The 14510-nt window shown below is 55.0% G+C and overlaps 1 protein-coding gene across 6 annotated transcripts in view; it reads right to left on the bottom strand.

The window, feature by feature from the left end:
- The window catches only part of FARP2 (FERM, ARH/RhoGEF and pleckstrin domain protein 2), a 108155-nt gene that overhangs the window by 2513 nt on the left and 91132 nt on the right, over positions 1-14510 (bottom strand). For all 6 annotated transcript variants that reach the window (XM_048214037.2, XM_026490852.4, XM_048214035.2 and 3 more), the window contains 9 exons: positions 12377-12507; positions 7525-7593; positions 6816-6905; positions 3472-3554; positions 2452-2570; positions 1799-1956; positions 759-866; positions 387-538; positions 56-170 (listed from right to left, as the gene is read on the bottom strand). In XM_048214037.2, coding sequence (XP_048069994.1) covers positions 101-170; positions 387-538; positions 759-866; positions 1799-1956; positions 2452-2570; positions 3472-3554; positions 6816-6905; positions 7525-7593; positions 12377-12507 — 980 coding nt within the window. In that variant the 3' untranslated portion in view covers positions 56-100. The remainder of the gene's footprint in view (positions 1-55; positions 171-386; positions 539-758; positions 867-1798; positions 1957-2451; positions 2571-3471; positions 3555-6815; positions 6906-7524; positions 7594-12376; positions 12508-14510) is intronic.

Here is a 14510-nt window from a genome sequence, read left to right as displayed (position 1 = left end):
GCCACATCCTACACTGAGGACGCTGGGACATGCGGTCACGGGGTTATGTGCTGACCCAGTTCTGCTTCCTCGGCTCTGTCCTCGTCGGGCAGGATGGGCTTCATGCCTCTTCCTCGGGACGCCTGGCCCTCCCAGGCGAGCTGCCAGCTCTCTCGATCACCTCCATCCACCTGGAGAAGAGGTTGGGCCATCAGAAGCTCCCAAGATGTTCACTTGGGAGTCAAGGGATGCTCTCGTCATATGTGTGGCCTTGTGCTCAAGTTTCTTCCCAAGGACGACCCCAAACATGGAGTGAATGGGACAAAGCAAGGACCAGAGAAAACCTTGGAAGCCATGCTCGGCAGCAGCAGGGGACCCCAGGGGACGGTGGCAGACCCCAGGATTACCTCCCAAATGTGTACTTGCTCTCAGCTCGGAAGAAGTAGACGTGGGATTTGAACTGGAGCTTGAAGACGTGTTCCTTGTGGACGCCGTCAGCCTCCTGGGGGACGCTCACGCTGTAGCCCAGCAGCGGGAGGCTGGCCAGGGGGTGGTCGTCCTGCGAGGTGACATGTGGCTCTGCAGGTGCTCTCCCCACCACCCCGTCCTGTCCTGACAGCCCACTCCCCTACACGGGGGCCTGGGGAGCCCTGGGGGAGCGGGTCAAGGAGCCGGAAGACCGCCCTCCTCTGAACTGGAAGAGAGTGTGACGAGCAGCAGCCGCTCTGCTGGCGCCGTGGGCACAGCTCCCCCGCCCCCGCTCCATCGCGTACCCTTACCTGATGAGTTTTGTAGAAGAACAAACAGAAATTGGTGAAGACCACCCAGAGCTTCTGCCAGCCGTTACTGTTCTTGAATTTCCTCAGCAGATACCCTGAGAGCTGATTCTGCAGGAAAAGAAAAGCCACTGGCCCCAGTCCGTGTCCTCCGACTGCACCCAGAGTGGCACCTGCTCCCCCAGAATGCACGTCGGCCCCTGTGGCCTTCCTGGCTAAGGCCCCGACTTCACTTCTCTGGGCGCGGCGGCGTCCTCCACGTGCTCTGGGTCTGTTGGCCTGTTTAACCGTCTAACGGAAGGAGGTTTAAAAATCTGGAGAATGAAATCTCAGGCACTGAGTAGAAGGACACTACGTTTCTTCTCCCTATTTACAGTGACTCTAGCCATGACCATCACAGATCACAGGGAGCCAAGTAAACGCAGTTCCCACAAGACGCCCCAGCTCCTGGCCCTGAGCATGGCGTCCACACCGGCAGGATCAGGAGTGAGCTGCCCCTCTGTCCTGTGCTGCGAGGACGCTGGAGTCCTGACCAAGGGATGGCCACCCTGTGGCCGGGACCCCTCTCTCTGTATAACGCTCCCTGTCGCTGTGCCCGTCCCCAGCCCTGGCCGATGGGTGAGCCCAGGGCTCTGGCGGCTTCCCCGTCTGGTGCTGCTGCTTCTGCCCCAGGAATGACAGTGACTCAAAAACCACACTGACTGGGAGGCAGCCTGAGTCCTGAAGGGCTGGAGTCCAGAGCGGCTCCTCCAGGTGCTGTAGGGGAGGCGGCAGCCCCCGTGAGAGCAGTCCTTTCCAGAGAACCCCACGTCTCCTGCACACGCTGCTCAGGGCTGCTCTCGCGAGCTTGCGCCAGCCCTGATGGGGATGGTCAGCCCGCAGCCTGGCGGCCTCCGGGGCCACTCTGCCAGGGGACTTGCCTAATGGCTTCCTGCCCAAGAGGATAGAGTGGGAGGCAGCGCCGTGTGCCCGTCCCAGCCCTGCCACGTGGGTCCCCCCAGTTCTCCCCATCAGCACAAGCAGAGGGCACCCGGCAGCCGTACCTCCACAGCCGCGCTGCGGTCGGCCCTGGAGACGCTGGTGTTCCGGTACCAGCACACGTGCACCGTGGTGTTGGCCCGGCGCTGGCTCTGCCCCTCCAGGGAGCCGCGGGAGCCACGAGCATCTTCTGACTCCTGCTCCAGAGAGACCTCAGAGGATCCTGTGGAGGAGTCGCCCTCTGCTCAGGGGAGATGGGAGCAGGGGGCGAGTGGGGCCGGGGTGCCCTTGGCTGCAGGGGGCTGGGGCCTTGGGAACCAGGGAGCCCTAGGGCCCAGGTCAGCAGCAGGCACAGACCAAAACCACACGATGCTTCTGCCAGAAAAGCTCACAGTCCCTCCTGCCCCTCCCCACCCCAGGGGGGCCGAGAACGTTCCTTGTGGAAGGGGAGCACGTAGCCTAGCAGGGGGCCTGTGACCAAGAAAACAGATTTGTAGGGCTGCCTGGTTGGCTCAGTCGGAGTGTCTGACTCTTCCGCTCAGGTCATGATCTCAGGGTCATGAGATCGAGCCCCGCATCTCTGTGGGGAGCCTGCTTCTCCCTCTCCCCCCCTTCCCCTCCTCCCCACTCACGCTCTCCAAAAAAAGGGGGGGAGGTTTGGAGAGAAGCTTGCTTAGGTGCAAAGGGGACTTTAGGGGGTGACTTGGCCGGAACTCACTGTCGGGGGGAGTGCACACCACGCCGCCAGGCAGTTCCAGGGATTGGTCACTCCCGCCCTTGGCTGCATCGATGGCCGTGTCCAGGTCACGTATCCACTTCTCCTTTTCTAGGCGAGTGCTGAGGGGGGCCGAGGTTCAGAGCCGGCTCAGCGGGGCCACCAGGGGCTCCCTGCTGTGCCAGCTGCTCTGAATGCCTGTCCCGTGGGCCCGGAGGGCTGTCGGGAATGCTGCTGGGGGCCCAGCCTGCATCCCCTTGGGAGCCGTCGGGGGTGGGAGAGGAGGGAAGGCAGCCCCTCAGCCCTGGAATGGGGGCTTCTGTAAGGGGGTTGATTCCCGAAACAAGGACTTTCGAGTCTTTGGTGCTCAGATGCAGGGGTGGTTGCTGGATACTGTCCAGCTGCCCAGGCTGCTGGGGGCGCTAGTGTCAGGGGTGCTAGTGTCCGTGCGCTCTGCCATCGGCCAGGACATCAAGACACGGCAGGGTGGGACCTGAGAGCCAGGTGCCCACCCAGGAGGAGGAGAGCCTCTCCTCGGGAAGGTGCTGGGGACCCCCAGCCCCCACAGAGGAGAGACTGAGCCACCTGCTAGCCATTGAGCTCAGGCCTCCTCCCCATCTGATGTGATTTGGGAAAAATGGCTGCCACCAAGTTACAGCCCTGCTGTGAGGACAGGATGCAGGTGAGACTGGGCCGTGGTGTGCCCGCCCTGCAGGCCCTTCCCCGGACTTGAGGGTGCCTCGGTGCGTGTGCCCCGGGAGACTGCCCATCCGCAGGGGCCTTCCCTGGCCCTCTGGAGGCTCGGGGGCAGCTCGACAGGCCCGTGCCACTCTGTGGGGACGTTCTCAATGGTCACAAGCTTCCAACCCGAGGAGAAGCTGCTCCCCTGGTCACATAACTGGAGCAGGGCTCCAGGGGGCACATACCCCATGACTGACACTCTCAACTCACAGGGGGCCCCGGATCATGACAGGGAAGCCCCCATCCCAGGGCCCAGCGGAGGCAGACGCGGAAAGCTCGTACCTGGCTGCCACCATGACTGTTTTCTGAGCTGCACAAATGGTGAAACAGTGTGGAACGGAGCGTTCGTGCTCGCCTTCTTCTACCTGTGGCGGGAGAAGAGGCAAACGTGTGGAGCGAGAGCAGGGCGGGCAGGACCCACGCTTGCAGCACCACACGGGTGTTGTGGAAGCCCTGTGTGAGTCTACACTGACTACGAGGGGCTACAGGAGGCACGGGGATCCCCACGCCATGGCACCTGCCACCCAGGTGTGTGAGCTGTGGGCCACAGGGCACCCAACTACTCACCGGTGGGTCCAGCACTATTAGCTGAAAGTCAAGCACAGGAAGAAATATTGAGCATTTTCATTATTAAAAAGGGAATTGGACAATTTACTTTATAAACCTGGTACCAACACCTAACAGATTCAAAGAAAAACCTATATGACTGATTCCAGTTACGAGTGACTGAAATAAATCCCAAATAAAATACTACCTAATCAAGCCTAAAGCACAGACAGGAAACTGTCCCATGGCCCAGTAAGTTTCTAGGAATGCAAGGGTGTTTCAACCCCATCCTCGAGTCCATGGGGAAAGGGCGGACACCTCTACGTGCTGCACACACCTTTGCTAAAATCCAACATGTGATTTCTGAGAATATCTCTTAGATAGAAACACGAGGAAGCTGTAAACCAGAAAACAGAGGCCCTCTTTCTGAAGCCAAGACCTGTCACCCTTCCCTCTGCATTCAGGATGAGGGCCTGCTGTGTGTCCCCTGGGACCAGCCAGTTACAGATGGCCCCAGGTTGGACAGTTTCCCTGTGCGGGGCCCAGGGGATGTCAGGCGCTGAGCCTCCTGGGACACACAAGATCCGAAATGGGCAGGAACAGTGGCCAGCAAGAAAAGGTCAAGATGTCCGTCTTCCCTTACTCTAAATTAGCACGTAAATGTAATGCGATTTCAGTAGAAAATCTAGTGCTGTTTTTTGAAGGAATTTGTCTAAATAATTCCTAAGTTTATTCAGAAGAATTAAATACTTGAGAGCAGCAAAGTACTACTTAAAAGGGAGGAGGAATAAGGGACACACTGATTCACCCCAGAGCGACTCTTCCACAGGACACGCGCATCAGAAGAACGTGGACTGATGCCGGCGCACAGAGATGGAGCAGAAGGCCCAGAAAGAACCCCGAGTGTGAAGGCAGGAACTGTCTCCACGAGGAGGGCGGCTGCGAGGACGGGGGACAGAAAGCGGTGCGGCCCAGTCCAGCCACACCCACGGAGACACGTGGAGAGAGTTTATGCAGTAAGAGAAATGAAACTGTAAATGTATCAGAAAAAAAAAAAGGTGCCAGTATGATCTTGGCGAGGGGAAGGACTTCTGAGTCTGCACTGGACGGAAACCCTGAGAGAAAAGATGGACAGATGTCTGATTTCACTCCTTCAACAGGAATGTGTTGGGCTCTCTGTGCCAGATCCTGTCCCTGGAGTAAGACAGTGTCCAGCGGCGTTTCACTTCTACAAGAGAAAACCAAACTGCAGGAAGAATAAACAGGAATTACGAACTGTAGAAAGCACCTGTGAGCCCTGAGAGCAGGCTGGCGTCTGTCACTGCGCCCCGGATGGAGACCAGAGCAACGGACACACCCGGGCGCCACCCCAGCGGGAGGCCCCAGACTCCCGGAGACACGGCCTCCGTCAGCCTCACTGGCCGTCCAAGGGCTGTGCCAGTCACCGAAGTGCAAGGGCGAGGGGTGACTGCCCCGTGCTGCCCCCCAGGCTGCGGGAGGACAGGTTTGGACGCACTTGGTGGGAAGGTCGGCAGGGGTGGCGGCTCCGACAGTAACGCAGAGTCCTAGTCAGAGCCACAGAAGCCAGTGTCTCTGCTGCTCAAACGGTATGATTTAGACGTAGGTGACGATGTGTCGGAAGAGACCCAACGGTGTTCTTTCCAATTCTGAAAAACTCAGTGGAGCCAAAACGTCCAGTGAAGGGAAACAGGAAAACTGGAGTCTGGCTTGCCCGCCCGCTGCTCATCTCCATGAAATGAGCACAGAGCTCCTGGGTCACAAGCACGGGAGATATTAGGGACGCACCGCCGAGGCCACCAGCAAAGTCTCGCTACCTCCGAAGACCGAAGTGCGTACTGCTAGGCGGTGTAGTCGTGAGTGATTTTTATTTTATATTTTCAGTTTTTTTCTAGGATGAAAGTATAATTTTTAAAAGTGTACTTTAGAACAGAAGGGGCGTGCTTCCGGTGATGGCAGATGTGGTCATTCCAACAGGCCGCTTTTTGCTAAGGGCTAAAAAAGCCAAACCAGATGCTACGAACAGCTGCCGAAGGCTCAGGTGCCCAGCGGAAGGAGGGGCGCCTTGAAGGGACGTGGAGGGCTGAGAGCGGAAGGCACCCCTGAAGAAGGGGGTAGAAATTGAGGCAGACTGGCCAAGTGGGGTCCGACCCCCCACCCGTGGACACTGGGACCGGGGGCTCCCTGTCATAACATGTTCTGGACCGACAGCACGTCTCTGGGCAAAAACCCGGACGTGGCCTCCTGCCTTTACTGTCCCCAGAGCTGGGCTCCAGGCTGACAGCAGGTTTACGCTCAAGGGCAAATGGGCAGGGGGTCAACGTGCGTGTAGCAGTCTCCCTGTGACCTTCAAGCAGGGCCTCTGTCAGGCCATGAAAAGCACTGACCACAAAGCGTAGGCTGAGGAACTGGATCACATTAAACCAAAGGGCTTGACAGACCTACACTGAGGCGTCTTGTCGCGCCTGTATTGGGGGACGCGGCCGTGTGACAGGTACGCGGTGCGGACAGAGGGCTCGCTGTGCAGCAGGGTCGTCGATGGCGCAGGCCTGCTGCAGCGGCGCACAGGGGGAACGGGACCTCCCCCCCGGCCGGCGCACACGACGTGGAGGGAAGACCCAAGCCCAGCTCGAACTGCAGCCAGCCGGCTCGTCCGTGCTGGTGCCGTCTTCCCGTTTTGAGGGTGTGCGTGTGCACATGCGTGTGTGTGAGCAACGAGTTAGGATGGCCCGGAACACGACTGCTAATAGAAGAGAGACAAGCGCAAGAACACAGAGGCTCTCTAGTCTTTACAATCAGGTTTCTCTTTCAAAAGCTGTGTCAGCTCCACCCCCAAGCACCCAACTGGGGTCTTTCACTGAGTCTCCTACTGAAGGACAGGCTCTGCAGGGGGGCGGCAGGTGGGTCTGGGCAGGAGGCAGACATGTGAGCCGGGGCCTCGTCCTCAGGGGCTGGGTCTGACGCCCCGCGAGGGCCCACTGGCTGCAGGCAGGGCCTGTGGGACACCGAGAGCCCTAAGCACGACGGCCTGAGAATAACCAGCACGGCGCCCAAGCACTCACCAGCATGCCGCGGAGTGGAAGGAGGCCCCGGATCCGGAAGCGGCTGGTGCCCGTGACACCTTTGCTCGTGTATAGCAGCACATCTGAGAACTGAGACGGAAGGCTCTATTACACAAAAGTTTACAAACAAGTGACACGTTTCAATGTCTAAGAGTCACTGGTTTTAGCTCAGGTCGTCATCTCAGGGTCGTGAGATCGAGCCCCATGTCGGCTTCTGGGCTCAGGTTGGAGTCTGCTTGAGTTTCTCTCTCCCTCTGCCCCCCCTCCATGTTTTCTCTCTCTCTCTCTCTCTCTCTCTCTCTCGCGCGCACGCGCAAATAAATCTTTTTAAAAAGTTACATTATCTTGAAGAGGTAGCCAATAAGCAGGTGAGTCGGCAGATCTCTTGGGCCAGAGCCCAGTGCCCGCCAGCTGGAGGCAGTGGGGAGTCGTGGCTGGTCCTCCGGTCACCCCTCAGCCAGGAAGGCTCGGGCCTGAGTCGACTAACTGGCATGAGGAAGGGAGCTGAGCAAAGGTACTGGCTGGGAGGGCGCCGGCTCTCTGGGGAAAGCCAGTGCTCAGCGTAACACTCCTGCAGCCACGGGGGCTTGGACTTCGCTCTCCTCTGGCGTTCTGAGGGTCCCGCAGACCTGGCTGCTGTCTGACTTGGGGCTGCTCGCCTGGACCACAGCACTGGCCCCCCTGACAGAACCACGCCCATCGCACCTACCAGAAAGAACATCCTCTGCTGGAGGCCCTTCCTGGTGAGCTTGTGAAGGCAGCCCTCACGGATGAACTCCTGAAAGAGAGAGACAAGCGCCTTCGGTGCCAGTCCCAGGCCACCTCCGTGGGTGGTGTGCTGGCGGGGCTGAGGGCCGGCTTGATGTCACCATTTAGGCTTCTCTGAGCCCCTCTGGACGAGCCCCTCACAGGCCCTTTGATGGCGCCCTCCTGCCCAGGACCCTCCACGTCTTTCCAGCCTCTTCCCTCCTGCCTGCCTCCCTCAGCCATCCCACTCAGGCCCCAGACTGTCTGCCGGGCACTGCGGCTACATGTCGCCACAGGCCAGCTGTGCTGAGGGCCTTTGCGCAAAGCACACGGTAGTGTTCTTGCTGAGGGGAGCTCCTGGAAGGCTTGAGCACGGGGACACCCGAGTTCTGCTTCGGGAAAACCGGCCCAGAGCAGCTTGAAGATGGCACACCTGGTTCTCATCAAACGTCGGCCGGTAATTAGCGTCAGCTGCCAGCCGGGCACTGGCACGTGGAGAGGGGATTCCCAATACCACAAAGCCTTTCCAACCCAAAGTGAGACGCTGGTGGGGCTGGAGCTCCAGTAGGAGCCGGAAGTGCTATGTCCTGGGCAGTCCTTCCACAGAGGGAGAGAAGAGGGTTCTGTCTCTCCCACCAGGGCCTGACCGAACCGCCGGAACTTGGGGACATTCTCACACTTCCCCGTCCATGCTGGAACACCACCCCCCAGGCCCACACATGGACGTCTGAAGGCACAGATGTCAAAACAGGCCCCTAACTGCCCGCGCCAATGGCAGAAAGTGTCAGTCCTGGTAGTTCCAAAGAATTCCGGTTTGAACAATTTCCAGATATCCTCCTGCCCATCTGTTGGTCCTTTCAGATAAGTAGGAGCATGAGCTTCATACCCTGAGAACTTGCCAGAAGACCCCAGCCCTCAAATGGACTGAGCAAAGGCACAGAAAGAAGAACTTCACAGAAGCCTTGTGGACAAAACAGAGATGAGGAGGGCATGCCCTGGTACAGCGCCAGCACCGCACCATGGGCTGGGCCTGATTCTGAGCTCGAGGCTTCCTCGGCTGTGACGTCAGACCCACCTTCCCCATCCTGCTCTTTGGCCGTGGGTGAGCAGGTAGCCCCTGCCTCTTCCTGCGGCCGCAAGTCCTATTTGCAGGGGTTCCTCCCTCACAGAGCCAGCTCCACCACCCCCAGACCCAAGGACCAGCTGGGCAGCATCCCCTTCTCCAGGGAGCATGTCCCAGGCCTGTGGGTGCTCTTCCCTCAAATCCTGCCCCCCGCCATGCTGTGAGCCCGCCCTTGGCGGCACCTGCATTCTGCCTCTTAGGTATTTCCCACGTCTTCTTGCCCTTTGATGCCTCGTTATCAACGTTCTTCCTAGTTAATAACCCTTGTTCTCAGATTCCTCTGCGGACATAACTAGTGTGGTTTCTGTCTCTGACACACACACGTATTTAACAAGGAGACTGGGAGCCCTGGGTTATGAAGCTCAGACTTTAGAGAGAGCAGCTAAAAACAACAAGTACGGGAGTGAGTGTTTGCATACCAACTACTTCATGCCAGGCACTGGGCCAAGCAGCTGACATTAGTCCCCTTGTTGCCCAAGACCCTCTATGTCACAGGTGGAGCAACCTGCCCAGGCCACACAGAGAGCCCACCCAACCCCTGCTCTGTGGCTACTCTCCTTAGCCCTCAGGGACAATTCCCAGGGGCCACCATCTATGACACACTGGGTGGGGCACTAGAAGAAACTACCTGTACTGAGAGCCCTACTGACCTGCAGGAGCTCCCAGCCAGCAGCTCCACTCGAGCCCCGTGGTCAGGGAGGGAAATGAAATGGAGTTATCCTGGCACCCAACCAAAGCCCTAACTCCAGGAGGTCAGAACCTTCCTGTGCGTTTTAGTGCAGTTCATTTCTTTGAGCTTGTGACCCCACATTCTCTGTACCTTCTAATAAGGCTAACATGGAAGCATGACTTACACAACCACACGCTAATACATGTGTATTTGTGTCGAGACAGGAAACATCCTCATGCAACCCTCAAAATGGGTTTTTTTTGTTGACAGCACTGAGTTCAAAAAGGCATTCGTGACAAAGTAAGCAGCATGGATATATAGACCCATGGAATACGACTGAGAGTTCACAAATTAAACTTGCACATCTGTATCTATGGACAGTTCAACAAACTGCACTGGGAATGCCAGATATCCACACGGGAAAAAATGAAGTGGGACCCCTACCTCACACCACACAAAAAGGAACTACAAAGGGATCAAACCTAAATGTAACAGCTGAAACGCAGGAAGTCTCCACAAGAAAACACAGAGGTAAATTGTTATGCTGTGGCCTGGGCAGCGGTGTCTCATCTGTGACAACCAAAAGCACAAGCAACCCAAGAGAAAACAGCTAAATTCAACTTCATAAAATAAAAAAAAATGTTCTGTGCTGTAAATGATACCACTGAGAACATGAAGAAACAACCCACAAAACGGGAGGACATACTTGCAATCTTATTCCGGTAAGTGCCTGGGGTCCAGAATAGATAAAGAATCTCACCACTCAACAGCAAAAAGACAACCCAGTTAAAGGTGGGCAAAGGATCTGAACAGGCATTTCTCCAAAGAAGGCACACAAGTGGCTAATAAACGCATGACAAGAAACTTGACACTAGCCATCTGAGAAATGGAAATCACAACCACAATGAGATACCATTACGTGCCACCATGATGGCTACAATAAAAAAGATGAGATACGGGGAAACCAGAACCCTAACACACTACTGGTGGGAATGTAAAATTGCCCAGTAACTTCGGAAAACTGGCAGTTTCTCAAAATGTGAAACACAGCTACTGTGTGACCCAGCAGTTCCACTCCTAGGTATCCACCCAGGAGAACTGAGAGCACGCGTGTGCACAAGGGCCTGTGGACGAGTGCTCACAGCAGCATTATTCACAACCGCCAGGTGCACACCGCGGATGAACGGAGAGACAGAATATGGTGCACGCAGAGAACGGAGCCGCTGTGGTGACTAAAAGGAGTTGCTGACCGACTACGGCACGAACCTGGAAAGCATGATGCTCCGTGAAAGCAGCCAGCCACAAAAGGGCCACACAGTGACTCCACTTACAGGAAACGTCCAGGAGAGGCAAAGCCCCCGAAAGTGGATTAGTAGCTGCCATAGATTGGGGAGGGAGATGGGGAGTGACTTAACAGGTACAGGTTTCCTTTTTTGGGCAGATGAAAATGTCCTGGAATTACTGGGGATGATGGCACAACCTCGTGGACTGCACAGTGAATTCTGTGGTATGTGACTTCTGTCTCAATTACGTGCCATGAAGTGAAAGAGAACAAGGCTGGAGGCATCGCAATCCCAGAGTTCAAGCTATACTCCGAAGCTACCGTCATCAAAGCAGTGTGGTATGGCCACAAAAACAGACACATAGATCAGTGCTGGAAAACCCAGAAATAAACCCACAAATATATGGTCAATTAATCTTTGACAATGGAAGCAAGAATATGCAATGGGAAAAAGATGGTCTCTTCAACAAATGGTGTAGGGAAAACTGGACGGCAACATGCAAAAGAATGAAACTGGACCACTTTCTCACACCATACAGAAAAATAAATTAAAAATGTATTAAAGACCTAAACGTGAGACTTGAAACCATGAAAATCCTAGAAGAAAATGCAGGCTGTAACTTCTCTGACATCAGTCTTAGCAACATGTTTCTAGATGTCTCTTGAGGCAAGGGGAAAAAAAGCAAAAATAAACTACAGGGACTACCTCAAAATAAGTTTTTGCACAGCAAAGGAAACAATCAACAAAACACAAAGGTAACCTACTGAATGGGAGAAGTATTTGCAAGTGACATATCTGATAAAGGGTTAGCATTTAAAATACACAAAGAACTTATATAACCCAACACCAAAAAATGAAATAATCTGATTAAAAATGGCCAGAAGTCATGAACAGCCATTTCTCCAAAGGAGACATACAAATGGACAACAGACACATGAAGAGATGCCCCACATCACTCAGCATCAGGGAAACACAAATGGAAAAACCACAAGGAGATAATACGTCACACATATTAGGACAACTTTAAAACACAAGAAACAATGTGCTGGCGAAGTTATGAAGAAAAAGGAGCCCTCGTGCACTGCTGGTAGGAATGCAAACTGGTGCAGCCACTCTGGAAAACAGTATGGAGGGTCCTCAAAAAGTTAAAATAGAATTACCACATGATCCAGTGATCACACTACTGGGTATTTACCCAAAGAAAACGAAAACACTAATTTGAAAAAATATAGGCACCCCTATGTTTATAGCGGCATTAGTTACAACAGCAAAGACATGGAAGCGGCCGAGTGTCCATCAACAGATGACTGGGTAAGGACGGTGTGGTGCACACACGATGGAACATCACTCAGCCACCAACAGAATGAAATCTTGCCATTTGCATCAACATGGATGGATCTAGACAGTATGATACCAAGTGAAATAAGTCGGTCAGAGAAAGACAAATACCATATGATTTCCCTCATATGTGGAATTTAAGAAACAAAGGAACAAAGGAAAAAAAGCAAGAAACCGACCCTGAAGTCTAGAGAACACACTGATGTTACCAGAAGAGAGGGAGTGGGGGGTGGATGAAACAGGTGATGGCGATTACAGCGCACTTATCGTGATGACACTGAGTCATGCACACAACTGCTGAACCGCTAGACCTGAAACTAAGAGAACACTGTATGCTAATTACACTGGAATTCAAAATAATTAAGTGACCATCTCAAAAAACTTCCTCAAAGTCACTCACCCTGCCGGGAGCGAGGAGATTCTCCACACCGACCAAGTCCCGCTGCAGCTCTGTCAGCTTCTGGAGGGTTTCCAGCCGGGCGAGGCTGTGCTGGAGTGTGGAGGTCACCTCTGTGATGGCCTGGAGAGCGTCTGTGGGGAGAGACCTCTGAGTACAGGTGCCCGGGCAGAGGGGCACGGATGGAACCCCCCACCCACCCCTTTGTGACAAGAACTGCCATTTTAAAGGGCAGTTTTAGTTTAAGGAACGTTCTACTCCCAACTCCTCACAGGACTGCCATCCATGATTTTCAGCTGCCGGTGCAGCAAATGGGGGTCCCTGCAGATGACCCGAAACTTGGACTTATTCAGCCCAAACTTCTGACTAGCTGACACTCAAGGTTGGTAAAGAGAAAGAACAGCCTTTGTGAATAACTCATGTTCTAGGCACAGCAGTATTTGTTCTTTCGGGAGAATTACCAACCGTAGTTTAAAGGCTAAATAATTTGTATCTTTAAAACATTTGTACTTTCCTCCTTGAACGGAGGAACAGGTGTCATCTTACAGTTCCAGTACAGACATGAAGGCTTCTAATCCGAAAGGGAAACTCCTTCAGATGGAACACAAAAGCAGACACTAAAGGTCGCTGCGGTCCTGACCAGGCCACACTGGGATCAGCTGCTTGGCTGGAGCGCAGTGACCACTTGTCTCCTTGCTGGAACCACTCCGAGAGTCTGCTGTCTTCCTGTCACTCACACCCTGGCCACAGCGCCTGGTGCCCCACACGGTACGGCAGGAAACGTCTGCCCCTCGACTCTGCCCCTGCGAGTCGGTTGCTCCCAGTGAGGTGAGGACACCTGCCTCGCAGCTTTAAGAGGATAAAGTCGGATAAGAAAGCACTTGCCTCAGCGAGTTACTCCTCCATCAGTGACGTGTGTGTGACACAGTGAACCACTGTAAGAGCTCCAGGGGGGCTCCCACAGGGCTGACACCCAGGGTCAGCTCTGTGCACACTCCTGAGCTCCTGTCCCTTCTGGCCTTGCCATCCTTCAGGGTCCCACTCCAGTCTGGACACGAGGTCAGGCGGAGACTCGCTTTGCCCTGCTCATCCACGTGGGCTGCCTAGCCCGTGTCTGCCTCGGACAGCACCCGAGCCACTCTCTCAGCCACCGCGTATGCACAGGGTGCAGGACCGGAAGGCTCGGCTGCCACATGGGCTCCCACTGTCTCAGGCCCTGGAAGCTGGGGATGCACTTCCGACCTGATGCCAGACTGCTGGGTCTCCACAGAACCATCGTGCTGTTGAAGGGTCATCACCATGCTTGGCACCCGGTCCCTGCCGGGCACTGCCCTTGGGAAACACTGAACGAAGGATAAACGACGATCCAAAGCCACCCTCTCTAAGCCCAACCTAAAGGTGCCCATTTTGCCCAGGAGGCTCAAGCTCACGCTCTCCCTGAGGCCTATGGGTGGGAGAGCGGGTGGGGGGGGGGTCCCAACTGCAGCTGTCAGCTGAGCACGTGCTGGCTCGATGGCTTTCCCAGGGCTTGAGAGACAGCCACGCTCTGTAGGCTGTTGGGCTATCAACACTCTGTTGTGTTCGCAATTGACACGGCACGTTCAGAAACGCACACTCGCTGGGGTTTTGCCTCAGCCTGTAGGCTGGGTCCTACTAAGGAGGAACCCACCAGTGGCGAGTGGGCCCAGCTTTCTTCAGCCCGCGCCTCCCCTGCCCATCCCGCCCACCCCACCACCAGCGGGAGCTTTATAAACGTGCCGCACTTCGTATTTCCCTTAAAAGCTTGGGAGCACTTCTGACCATTTTGTCCTTCCTTTTAGTAAACAGAAAACGCTTGCTTTTAGAATGACGAGAAAGGAAGATGTCATCTGACCCATCAGAAAGCATCTTACATAAACCCCTTTAGGACTAGGGGAGACCAGCTAGAAGGAAAAGCTAAGTAACCTTTCATCTTTTAATGGGAGTGGTAGACTGACTTGTAAAAACCTCCAGCACTAGAAGTACACATAGGTTTAAAAGGTCAGGGTTTATTCCTGAGTCTCTTTAACACAAAAAACGACCAAGGCCATCTGTATCAGAAACTTCTAACAGGCCATTCTGACCCAAATGCTTGTTTGAGAGCCAAGGCTTTGAGGAC

This window comes from Ursus arctos, unplaced genomic scaffold (assembly GCF_023065955.2).
Source record: "Ursus arctos isolate Adak ecotype North America unplaced genomic scaffold, UrsArc2.0 scaffold_1, whole genome shotgun sequence".
Taxonomy (NCBI): Eukaryota; Metazoa; Chordata; class Mammalia; order Carnivora; family Ursidae; genus Ursus; species Ursus arctos.
The sequence above is the reverse complement of the archived record's forward strand: the minus strand, read 5'-3'. Positions and strand labels throughout refer to the sequence as shown.